The 13,149-nt window shown below is 40.7% G+C and overlaps 1 protein-coding gene across 1 annotated transcript in view; it reads right to left on the reverse strand.

Annotated features, from left to right (window-relative positions):
- Nucleotides 1-13,149, reverse strand: part of sgf29 (SAGA complex associated factor 29) — a 33,716-nt gene that overhangs the window by 1,470 nt on the left and 19,097 nt on the right. The window contains exons 8-9 of the mRNA XM_034190982.1: nucleotides 10,312-10,347; nucleotides 8,515-8,677 (exon numbers count right to left, since the gene is read on the reverse strand). Coding sequence (XP_034046873.1) covers nucleotides 8,515-8,677; nucleotides 10,312-10,347 — 199 coding nt within the window. The remainder of the gene's footprint in view (nucleotides 1-8,514; nucleotides 8,678-10,311; nucleotides 10,348-13,149) is intronic.

A 13,149-nucleotide genomic window follows, 5' to 3' on the forward strand; every position in this document is an offset into this window, starting at 1 on the left:
TAGTGACACGGAAATGTGACAGTTCAGTTACAGCATGCCCATATAAGGGTGCTGCGTTGCGTCTGTGTCTCTCTGTTTGCTCCTTTTATGTCCACTGCTCCTGTTAAATTATTTAAGATGAAAGTAGCGTATGGACATGCATACTTGACACTATTCTCCTTTGTTGACCAAGTCATCTTGTCGCTTCTGTTCCTGCAGTGTTTATTTTTAACCGCCCATTACAAAATTTATATAACAACCTACATATTTGTTTGATAAGATTACTAACCACAAGAGCCGTAATCATTTTCATATTTTTGGCTTCCCTCATCCTAACTGACATGATTTTAAAGCTAGAACCCCAAACAGACCCAATAATGCCGAGGTTGGACATTACATAAAAAAAAGATGTTGCTTCACATCCCGCTTTAGTTATGCAGAAAAGTTAAATTAACTAAACTTATTTTTATATCGCTCATCAATTAAACTTAATCCAGAACTATAGTAAAACCTAGGCCCAGAGAAACACTGATTTACAGATTTTAGTTGTTAAAATTATTATTATTATTATTGTTATTATTATAAGTAGCAGTAGTAGGAAAAATGTCTTCAAAAGTGGACCTTTAATCAAGGGGTGCTCTGGAGGGCAACCCCCCCCAACACCCTCTTTCTGTCTGGTGTCACCCCTGCTTTGCAGTCTCTGCAACAATCAAGAAGTTGTGTATTTATGTGGAAAGTGTCACCTGATTGACAGGTAAGAAGGTTTTTATGAGCACATTTTACATCAGAGATTTTCAGCGCATTTTGGGAAAAAGGGGAAAAAGCGTGTTTGTTGTTAATGCATTATAGGTCTGCAGCTGTGTTTTTAGTTTAATCACAGCAAGGACACTCAGAGACACCCAGATGTAGCACTATGGCCTCAATTCAACCTGATTAAATAACAGGGGTCGAAATACATTTTTTAACCTACTTGCACTGGTGCTAGTAACAAAAAAAATTACTTGCACCAAAAAAAAGTTACTTGCACAACCAAAAGTCACTTTCACACCGGGCCCACTGAGTTGCTTCTTCCTGTGGTGTCATGACTACGCAGGAATATCTGTGTCAGATGCGCGCAGCAGGGGGCAGAGAGGAGGTGAGAACACAGCCTGCAGGTTCTCTGCACAGAGAAATCAGAGTCTAGCTGCAGCCAGACTGTGCACTCTGATTTCTCTTCTAGTTTATATTTGTTCTTGTGCTGAGCTGCAGGTCTGTGCTCTGAGTTCTGTTATAGTTTATCGTTCCTCCTGTGACTGCAAGATGCGCGCGCGCGCGTGAACGAACCGTCCGTGAGTAAATGTGGAGATGTCTGGAGTTATACTTCATGTGGACATGTCCTGTCTCTGGCAATCAGTCTGTGAGCAGGACTTATGTCCTTTTTTTAAACACAGTGATGAGAGAATTTGACCAGAGAGCAAGGAACTAACAGCTTGCAGCCAGACAGTTTTTTTTTTTCACGTGTGCAAACGAATCGGCACAGCAACTCGCTTCATGTGTGAGTCATAAAACGCAGGGAAGATGAAGACAACACACTGGAAATTGGAAATTTATTCCTTTATTGGTTCATTCTACTGGTGCTTATAGTTGATAAAACTTGGATAAAGTTACTTGCACCAGTGCTAGTGAAGTATAAAATTACGTGCACCGCTCGAATAATACGTGCACAAACTAGCACATGCACGTACTATTTCAAGCCCTGAATAAAATATATTAATCCTCTCTCAACCACAAAAATCCACTGGAGACAGAGACTGCGTTTCCTCCCCACTTGAGAAATTCCTAAGTCATCTGGAGATCTTCAGATAAGTGTTGGAGACATCACCCGATGGCCCAACACTGCTTCGCAGAGGAAAAAAAACAAAATTCTTCAAAGGGAAGCCCTCGGCTTTTATTGGTTAAACTCCGGTCATAATGAATTACATGACACTATAATTGCTTCACGTCAGAATGTGAGCTTCTCCAGGACAGGAAAACCCAAACTTTATGATCAAACTAAGACAGGAACCTCTCAAGACTGTAAAACGTCCCCTACAACAAGATGGAGCCATAAATCTTTGAGTCTCCAGGACTAACTACTTTCTTTGTTTAAAGCAAAGGAAAAGACCTTTGGTTTGAAATAAAAATTTAGATCAGTATTTCTTTCATTTATATCTAAAGACTTATAATGTTTGCATTTATTATTTAAACAAAGTGCTTTGCATGTAATCATTCCAGTTCATTGACGTGCTCATTTTTAATTGATGTGTGTTTAAGTGATCTTTTTGCAGTGACAACATGTTGATGAAGTATTCTGTTTTAAACAAATGGAGTGTTTAAGTGTCTATTAATAATGGGTGTCCATTTGAGTGTCTTTGAATAATAATATTTCAAATAAATTAAAGTGTATAAATAGTTGAATCATTTCTGTCTGCCCTCTGAGGACATGAAGTTTTCTGTAAAGTTACACACCCTAAATGGGCGGACTTTGGTGACGTCAGTCCCCCTTTAAGAAGTTAGGACAGAGCCTCGCTCGCCAATTCTGCAGCCTCTCTTCCCTCCTTCTGCCTTCTCGCTTTCCTTTTTCTTTGGAAACGCTTAATTTTTATCTATTTTTGGGCCCAGGCCTCATTGCCAAGCTAAGCTAAGCTACCACGTGGCATTCATTCATTTATTCTTTGACAAATGTAAAGTTTTAACCTGATGCTTTAAGGTACATCAAGTCTTTTAAATTTTTAAGAGAACTTTCGAGCTGAGCTTTTCAAATTAAGAGCGAATTTACAGAAAAAGCGACTTTTCCTGTTTTTATTATAATTTCCAACGTTCTTAAAGTTTTATTTTTTCTAAATTCACAAAGACTTTAATTTGGCTCCAACAATTTTTAAAGCTACCAGACACCATTTTCAACAAACACCTTCTACCTCTGGGGTCCTGCAAGCTGACAACTGAGCTGATTTCAACCCTGACTGCCAGCAGCTAACGTCTGCAAAGCTGCCGACACAAGCCCTGGGATCACTCGGGGACACCTCTGGTTAACTCCTCCAACCCAGGTGAGCTCACGCTGCCCAGAGCAGAAATATCGACGACGGAACCAACCCTCCAACTGCAGCTAATTGACCCAGTCTAGGCTCCATGAAAGAGGTTTGTTGTCAATGGATACAGGTGGCTCATCCTTCTTTAAAACATTCATGTAATATTCTTCTTCATAATTGGCTTCAAAATTCATCACTAAATTCCAATCAGATTTATTTACTTAAAGTTTTAAGCTTTATCTCTATTTCTTCCAACGTCTCATGAGCGAGTAAGAAAATTGTTTCCACGAATAAACGTATTTTTCATCACTGTCTATAAAATGCCAGTCAAATGTTCATTTCTTGTATAAATGGTAAATAAATTGTAAATGTTTTCTACTGTGGTTTATTTTGTGTACAGAAGGAAACTCTTGGTCAACCGTATCGTGAGAATTCATGACTTTCAGATCAGAGATTGATTAAATTAAATCGAGACTAATTAATTCATTTGAGACTGATAAATTAATGTTTAAATGATGGTACCTATGCTATTACAACTAAATAGGTGGTGACCCATTACTGATTAAATAATAAGTATTAAACCCTAAATTACTTATTTTGGTGACCCGTTACGTTGGGCCTAGTCCAATCTAGTTCAATTTGGGAGTTTAACTATTTATTCACTATAAATTGCTACATGCCTCTGGTTCCCCGTGTGTGAGCCGATTCAGTACTAAATTTATTTTATTAATGAAATGTTACATGTTTGGTGCTCCCGTGTGGAGGCATAAAGATTTAACAAAACATTACATATACTCAACAAAAATATAAACGCAACACTTTTGGTTTTGCTCCCATTTTGTATGAGATGAACTCAAAGATCTAAAGCTTTTTCCACATACACAATATCACCATTTCCCTCAAATATTGTTCACAAACCAGTCGAAATCTGTGATAGTGAGCACTTCTCCTTTGCTGAGATAATCCATCACACCTCACAGGTGTGCCATACCAAGATGCTGATTAGACACCATAATTAGTGCACAGGTGTGCCTTAGACTGTCCACAATAAAAGGTCACTCTGAAAGGTGCAGTTTTGTTTTATTGGGGGGGATACCAGTCAGTATCTGGTGTGACCACCATTTGCCTTATGCAGTGCAACACATCTCCTTCGCATCACCCGTGAAGAGAACACCTCTCCAACGTGCCAAACGCCAGCGAATGTGAGCATTTGCCCACTCAAGTCGGTTACGATGACGAACTGGAGTCAGGTCGAGACCCCGATGAGGACGACGAGCATGCAGATGAGCTTCCCTGAGACGGTTTCTGACAGTTTGTGCAGAAATTCTTTGGTTTTGCAAACCGACTGTTCCAGCAGCTGTCCGAGTGGCTGGTCTCAGACAATCTTGGAGGTGAACACGCTGGATGTGGAGGTCCTGGGCTGGTGTGGTTACACGTGGTCTGCGGTTGTGAGGCTGGTTGGATGTACTGCCAAATTCTCTGAAACGCCTTTGGAGATGGCTTATGGTAGAGACATGAACATTCAATACACGAGCAACAGCTCTGGTTGACATTCCTGCTGTCAGCATGCCAATTGCACGCTCCCTCAAATCTTGCGACATCTGTGGCATTGTGCTGTGTGATAAAACTGCACCTTTCAGAGTGGCCTTTTATTGTGGGCAGTCTAAGGCACACCTGTGCACTAATCATGGTGTCTAATCAGCATCTTGATATGGCACACCTGTGAGGTGGGATGGATTATCTCAGCAAAGGAGAAGTGCTCACTATCACAGATTTAGACTGGTTTGTGAACAATATTTGAGGGAAATGGTGATATTGTGTATGTGGAAAAAGTTTTAAATCTTTGAGTTCATCTCATACAAAATGGGAGCAAAACCAAAAGTGTTGCATTTATATTTTTGTTGAGTGTATTTATGGGTCCCCGTTGCGAGGCCTGAATATCTGTAAAGCAAAGTGTCTCAAATAAATAAATAAATAAATTTAATTAAAATGTTACATAGAGCTGACTTTGAAAGAAAAGTTTAAAAATGTGTGTAAAACTTTGCTCTTTGCTCGCTGTATCATCACTGCGGCGCTGTGAGATAGAGGGCTGCATTGGGATTTGCAACGCAAATCTCGCTGGAGCGGGCAGTTAGAACTTCGCTGCAGGTGACTAAATGAAAATCTCTACAGGTTTGGAAGTGACAGGATGACGGTCAACAAAGGAGAATAGTGTAAAAGTATGTGGTTCCACACATTACTTCCAGCATAAATGAAACGTCTTTAACAGGAGCAGAGGACAGGAACAGCAACACAGAGACACAGACACAGTGAGAGTTACCGTAGCAACACTGCATGCCCATATGGCATCCATATATGAAAAAGTCTTTAAACTAAGCGAAATGAAACAAACAGCCCCATGAATTTCTTGATTAATAGCCTAAATGTCGTGATTTCTCCCGCAGGACGGGAGGAGACACAAAATCAATGCATGTCTATTACTGTGTGCGCATAAATTCTCAGCGTTTGCGGGTGCAGGAGGGACTGGAAATACACATTGTGGGAACAGACAGGAGTGTAAAGCTACCTTGACACTTGGACAAATTTGATCCCCGCACTGCTGCGCAATTTGTCGTGCTAATGCAATCCGCTTTGTCCCGTTTGACGCCACGTTATATAAAATAATCATTTCGTAGCTGATGATGGATTTGCTCTCAGAACTTGGCCGATGAAACCATCTATCATCGCTCCCAGAATCACAGAGAAATTATCTGCAGCTGCAGCTTGTCTCGTACGCGTCGTGCGGTGGAGAACGTGGAATAGTCTTAAGGTAATTATAATATTTATATTGTAATGGTTTGGTAAAACAGTTGCATTGTCATTCCTTCTTATGTGTTAGATAATATATCTGTATTATGTTTATTATAGATGTAACATCTTGTTCAGATGCGCTGTGGCAATGAGACATGTTGACTTGCAGTGACACACAATGTTTTTGAATAGGTTGTGCAATGTTCACGTCTAGTTCACAAAATTAATGCGTGCCAGAAGTTCTGAACATTTCTAAATTTTATTTGCACACTTACACACGGCCGCACACAGTTTACGAGTTTACTCACTGGCAAGCCAGATTGTGTGCCCAAATTTGTACAAGTGTCAAGGCACCTTAACACACATGTTGCGGGTGCGGGCGGTAACGGTCCAAATTTGAGTGGGAGTAAGACAAAGAAATTAGTTCTGCGTAGAGCTCCACTGTGAGACACTTAAACACACAGCACCCCCCCCCCCCCCCCCCCCCCCGCCTGTAGAGTGCAGAAGACAGGACATGGAGGAACAGACTTGCTGCCAGGAGAAAAAAACAAACAAACAAACAGATATTTAAAAATCAAGTTTTTTTTAAAGTTTTGAATGCTGTAAATTTTATATCTTGCATCCACTCTTGATTTTGCATCAGGACAGCATCAGCATAAATCCTGCCTTTTGGCAGTCCAGTTGACGGAAATCCATTGTAGCGACGGAGAACTTTAATCACTGCTCTGAACTTACGTAGATAATATTTTGGATTCATCCAGTCTGTTTAGCCCCATGTTGCTACGGGGCCTCAAATGGCAATTGCTAAATAGTGTTCGCCTCAAATAATTAAATTAATCACTAATGCTAATTTGCGAGCATTAGCTAGAATACATATTAAAAAACTAGCAAATAAAAACCCCTTTTAAATATACAGTGAGGAAAATAAGTATTTGAACACCATGCAATTCTGCAAATTCTCCCACTTAGAAATCATGGAGGGGTCTGAAATTTTCATCTTAGGTGCATGTCCACTGTGAGAGACATAATCTAAAAAAAAAAAAAAAAAAAAAAAAAAAAAAAAAAAAAAAAATCCGGAAATCACAATGTATGATTTTTTTAAAATAATTTGTGTTACTGCTGCAAATAAGTATCTGAACACCTGTGAAAATCAATGTTAATATTTGGTACAGTAGCCTTTGTTTGCAATTACAGAGGTCAAACGTTTCCTGTAGTTTTTCTCCAGGTTTGCACACACTGCAGCAGGGATTTTGGTCCACTCCTCCATACAGATCTTCTCGAGATCTTTCAGGTTTAGAGTTTCAACGCCCTCCAAAGATTTTCTATTGAGTTCAGGTCTGGAGACTGGCCAGGCCACTCCAGGACCTTGAAATGCTTCTTATGGAGCCCCTCCTTAGTTGCCCTGGCTGTGTGTTTGGGGTCACTGTCATGCTGGAAGACACAGCCATGACCCATCTTCAATGCTCTTACTGAGGGAAGGAGGTTGTTTGCCAAAATCTCGCAATATATGACCCCATCCATCTTCCCTTCAATACGGTGCAGTCGTCCTGTCCCCTTTGCAGAAGAGCACCCCCAGAGTATGATGTTTCCACCCCATGCTTCACGGTTGGGATGGTTTTCTTAAGGTTGTTCTCATCCTCTAAACATGGTAAGTGGAGTTGATTCCAAAAAGCTCTATTCTGGTCTCATCTGACCACATGACCTTCTCCCATGCCTCCTCTGGATCATCCAGATGGTCACTGGTGAACTTCAAACGGGCCTGGACATGTGCTGGCTTGAGCAGGGGGACCTTGCTGCCCTGCAGGATTTTAAACCATGACAGCATCATGTGTTACTAATGTAATCTTTGTGACTGTGGTCCCAGCTCTCTTCAGGTCATTGACCAGGTCCTCCTGTGTAGTTCTGAGCTTTCTCAGAATCATCTTTATCTTACAAAGTGAGATCTTGCATGGAATCCCAGACCCAGGGAGATTGACAGTCATCTTGTGTTTCTTCCACTTTCTAATAAATAATCATAACAGTTGTTGTCTTCTACCAAGCTGCTTGCCTGCTGTCCTGTAGTCCATCCCAGCCTTGTGCAGGTTTACAGTTTTGTCCCTGGTGTCCTTAGACAGCTCTTTGGTCTTGGCTATGGTGGACAGGTTGGAGTGTGATTGATTGAGTGTGTAAACAGGTGTCTTTTATACAGGTAACAAGTTCAAACAGGTGCAATTAATACAGGTAAAGAGTGCAGAATAAGAAGGCTTCTTAAAGAAAAATTAACAGGTCTGTGAGAGCCACAATTCTTGCTGGTTGGTAGGGGTTCAAATACTTATTTGCAGCAGTAACATACAAATAAATTATAAAAAAAAAAAAAAAAAAAAAAAAATCATACATTGTGATTTCCGGATTTTTTTTTTAGATTATGTCTCTCACAGTGGACATGCACCTAACATGAAAATTTCAGACCCCTCCATGATTTCTAAGTGGGAGAACTTGCAAAATCGCAGGGTGTTCAAATACTTATTTTCCTCACTGTAAATTTGCCCATGATCACGTGAACACGATTAGCTGCATCACTCTTGGCGTAGTTGATTCTAAATTAGGTCAGTCAACATCAGAATATTGCATTATGAGGTCGAGGATATGAAATGTGCTTTGAGCTGCTGCTGCCACCGAGCTTTTTATACACTCAGACTGTTCACAGTCTGACTCTTACCCGGTTTGGCCGTGCGTGAATCAGGGCCCGGTAGAAGCAGGTGGTCTGGGGGTAGAGCGCCAGCACCAGCTGGTCCTTACTGAAGAGGGCCTCGGGGTCCGTCTCTGGGTTGGCTTTCCACTGAGGCAGCGGGATGATCCTCCGTCTGCTCAGAGTGTGTCTCCTGATCACACAAATACAAATCATCAGATCGTGAGAGAGAAGACGACAGGAGAAGTGAATGATGAAGACCACATCAATCTGCAGACAATTTAAAGATCTTATGACAACAGAGACACAAATAGACAGCGCTCTCTGGGGAAGTTATTTTGGGGTGTTCGTGCTGGTTTTAAGTCACCACAAACTTAAAAACTAATGTTCATTGCTTCTGACTTTCTTGGTTGTTTTTATTCCACACACACAAATACACACACATATATATATATATATATATATATATATATATATATATATATGTGTGTGTATATGTGTATTTGTGTGTGTGTATGTGTGTGTGTATATATATGTATATATATATATATACTCAACAAAAATATAAATGCAACACTTTTGGTTTTGCTCCCATTTTGTATGAGATGAACTCAAAGACCTAAAACTTTCTCCACATACACAATATCATCATTTCTCTCAAATATTGTTCACAAACCAGTCTAAATCTGTGATAGTGAGCACTTCTCCTTTGCTGAGATAATCCATCCCACCTCACAGCTGTGCCATATCAAGATGCTGATTAGACACCATGATTAGTGCACAGGTGTGCCTTAGACTGCCCACAATAAAAGGCCACTCTGAAAGGTGCAGTTTTATCACACAGCACAATGCCACAGATGTCGCAAGATTTGAGGGAGCGTGCAATTGGCATGCTGACAGCAGGAATGTCAACCAGAGCTGTTGCTCGTGTATTGAATGTTCATTTCTCTACCATAAGCCGTCTCCAAAGGCGTTTCAGAGAATTTGGCAGTACATCCAACCAGCCTCACAACCGCAGACCACGTGTAACCACACCAGCCCAGGACCTCCACATCCAGCATGTTCACCTACAAGATCGTCTGAGACCAGCCACTCGGACAGCTGCTGAAACAATCGGTTTGCATAACCAAAGAATTTCTGCACAAACTGTCAGAAACCGTCTCAGGGAAGCTCATCTGCATGCTCGTCGTCCTCATCGGGGTCTCGACCTGACTCCAGTTCGTCGTCGCAACTTCACACAGCCATTGAAGAGGAGTGGACCAACATTCCACAGGCCACAATTGACAACTTGATCAACTCTATGCGAAGGAGATGTGTTGCACTGCATGAGGCAGATGGTGGTCACACCAGATACTGACTGGTATCCCCCCCAATAAAACAAAACCGCACCTTTCAGAGTGGCCTTTTATTGTGGGCATAATGCTAATCTACTTTGTAGCAGATGCTACTCTTCCACCTGTTAAACTATAATTGCATGAAATCATAAAATTCACATTTGATAAAACACTAACTAAAGTAATTAAATAATGGTTCCATCCTCTGATACAAATGATTTCATAAAATGTTGACCAGTTTACAGACACAGAAATATAACTGTATATTTTAATTCAACTTGTACTTTCTCAACAAGTAATAACTTTATTTAGTTTTAACAATATCCAAATTTACATCTTGATTTCTGTAAATGTAAAGATAATAGTGAAAATACATGAAGTGAAAAGAGATGGGGAAAATTAGTAAATACTAATAAAAGATGTAAAAATGTAAAAATAAAAAACTGAAAGCAGAAGCATTCAAGCTGAAATAAATCTGTGAAAACAAACTCACTCTTTGCCTTCTTCATCGATGTCATCCACTTCATACCTGCAGAGGAAACCAGACCATGGAGTCATAGTCATAAAGGTATAGGTCAGATCACCACATCCTGAACTTTAGTTTTACATAAATAAATCAAAACATGTGGCCGAGCAGCTCTAAGAACTGCTCTACTCCTTTTGTCTGTCTGTAGCTTGGTGTCCATTATGAATGATGTTTTGCGGTATTTTCTGAATGTTGATAAAAATAAATAAATACAGAGTGGTCCCTTAAAATCCTAAAGCTTGATTTATACTTTTACAACTCCGTAACTCCGTGCCCATGCCAGCCCTTTTTTAGTCCCCCATCACGAAATGCGTCATATTTTCTTTTTACTTCTTCTAATCATGCCCCTTCTCCTAATGCTAACCATAACATAAGTCTCTTCCTTCCCCTAACCCTAACAATGTTTCCCTTGAGCGATTAAATGGCACTGCTGGATTTTGTCATTTAGTGAGTTCACTCCCCATTAACCTGGGAAAAATCGAAGTGCAACTCAACACATTCTAGCAAGGCTCTTGCGAGAATGGCAATTCCAACAGGCATGGTGATGATCGGTACGTCCAGATAAATATTGACATTTCATTGCTTAATGAATTAATATTTGGAGTAGTTATGACCACGTTAAATACTTGATCTCCAAAGTAATGGGCAAACAAAGTCAACATCCACTGAATTCTATGACATATGCAGCATTTTCCACAGGTTAAGAATTTATTTATGTGGTGCTGGGCAGCATGCCATGTGCCGCCTGACAGCACGTGTAATGAGTGGGTTAAGAACAAACTGTAAAAACAAAGGTTTATGAACTCTGCCCTCCTTAATGACTTGTTACAGCCAACAAACTCTGCACTCAAAACACTTATTTTTCTTAAAAAAACAAAACAAAACATACAAAGTTCCCATTAGTGTTGTAACCAAGTAAAAATACTTTGTTACTGTACTTAAGTAGAATTTTGATGTATCTGTACTTTACTTACATTTCGGGCAACTTGCACTTTTAATTCACTACAATAAAATGTATACTTTTACTCTGATACATTTCCCTGAACCATCTTCGTTATTCATTACTACAATATAAAAGTAGAAGAAATTTGATTGGGCAATGCCTGTTTGCAGAGGTGAAAGCAGCGGTGCGCCATTCAGCCGCAGCAGAGGTGTCCTCCTTTCATCCCTGCAGCAAGTGCCATATTTGAAATAAAACAAGTTTAAAAGACAAAATAAATAAATAATTAAAAGATGACAGGTTGAATCTGTGCCCCCTCTGAGGAAGAGGAGACTGGAGGCTGAAAAGGGAGCCATCTGCGCGCGCGCACACACAGACACACACACACACACGGATTGGCTCCCGCTGGTGTTAACTTCAGCACTGACAAAACAAGTTGGTGTGGCTGTTTCATTCCATTTGTTTTATTTGAAATTTCCGTGAAGATGTGGTGCGTAAAAGGGGCGCCACGTTTTGGATTTGAGAGCACAAAGAGCGCTGCATTTGGTTGCTTTGCAGTGGTTCGTGGTGATGATGCTTGCATCTTTGTTTTTTTTTTTTGCTTTTCCTTAAATTTGACAACTGTGTAGCTATAAATGACTTCTGTTTCACAAGAGCCTGGCTGTAATGTTTTAACAGAAAAGTGTGTGTGGGTCTTTCAGGAAAAAGACGCTTCATCAGAAAAAGAACGGCTTATTTACAGCTATTTCCATCCACCCGTTGCTCGCTCATCCCATCACCAACACCAACTGTAGTGGAGCAGATAAGGGCTTTTTTTTTTTTCCACAGGAATCTTTCACTTCCGGAAGCAAGCATCAAAATTGGTACAAATACTCATTGGGGGTTACTCTTTTGAAAAAAAGTTAGCCACTTGAAAATTCAAGATGGCGGCCGTTTTTCAAGATGGCCGCCATCTCTCTACCAAAAATCCCTTTGTAGCGATATCATTGCTGATATTTGCCCTACAATATTGATCTTGGTGTCGAATTATACATTTTTGACCATGTAGAAGCTGAATTTAGAACTCTGGAATAACTCAGAAGCTTCCTTCTATCATATCCCCTAGATATAATAGAAATACTTTACAAAATAGAAGTCTAGGTCAGCCGAAATCCATGTAGGTGGTAGCAGTAGTAGGGGTGTAGTAGTACAGGTAGTACCTTTGTTTCAGCAGTCGGCCACATCCTCTGGATGGACTCTGGAACTGGTCCTCACTACTTACCCAAATCTCACCTATGGCTCCAAGAAGCTGCTTGTGCACAGCAGCGGCCACACCCCGGGACACCGCGTTGGCTCGCAGACTGAACTAGGTGAGGGTGGCACATAGATGGTCTCTATGTGTGATGGAGTACATCAGAAGTCCATGCAACATGCATGAAGTCAACATGATCTCATGTCATCACTGATGTGCTATCACCTTAGGAAATGGATCACCGAGGAAGACAAGTGCTATGGCAAGGAGCAAAAGAGTGGATGTCGAGGCGCAACCAGGGCACACTGGTGACACCACTGCTGTGGAACTCAGCATGGGGTTCAGTGTCTGCTAAATACTCACCTGTAGTTGTAGTTTATATGTAATGTTTAGTTTCCCAAATGCTGTCTAATATAAGCCCCACGCCATTTAGCTAGTAGTAGATTAGTTAGGTGTAGTTAGATAGCCGCACCTGAATTGACAGGGTGTGCCAGTGCGGGACAGCCAAACAAAAGGTAACGGGGCGTAACATGACTCACCAGCATGTAGTTACCTGGAAGGTCTACAGATCACATGGGAATGAAAAGACACTGGATGAATGATCGGGCTGGACGTAGGCCATATTTTGTAAAAA

The sequence above is a fragment of the Thalassophryne amazonica genome, chromosome 16 (assembly GCF_902500255.1).
Source record: "Thalassophryne amazonica chromosome 16, fThaAma1.1, whole genome shotgun sequence".
Lineage (NCBI taxonomy): Eukaryota > Metazoa > Chordata > Actinopteri > Batrachoidiformes > Batrachoididae > Thalassophryne > Thalassophryne amazonica.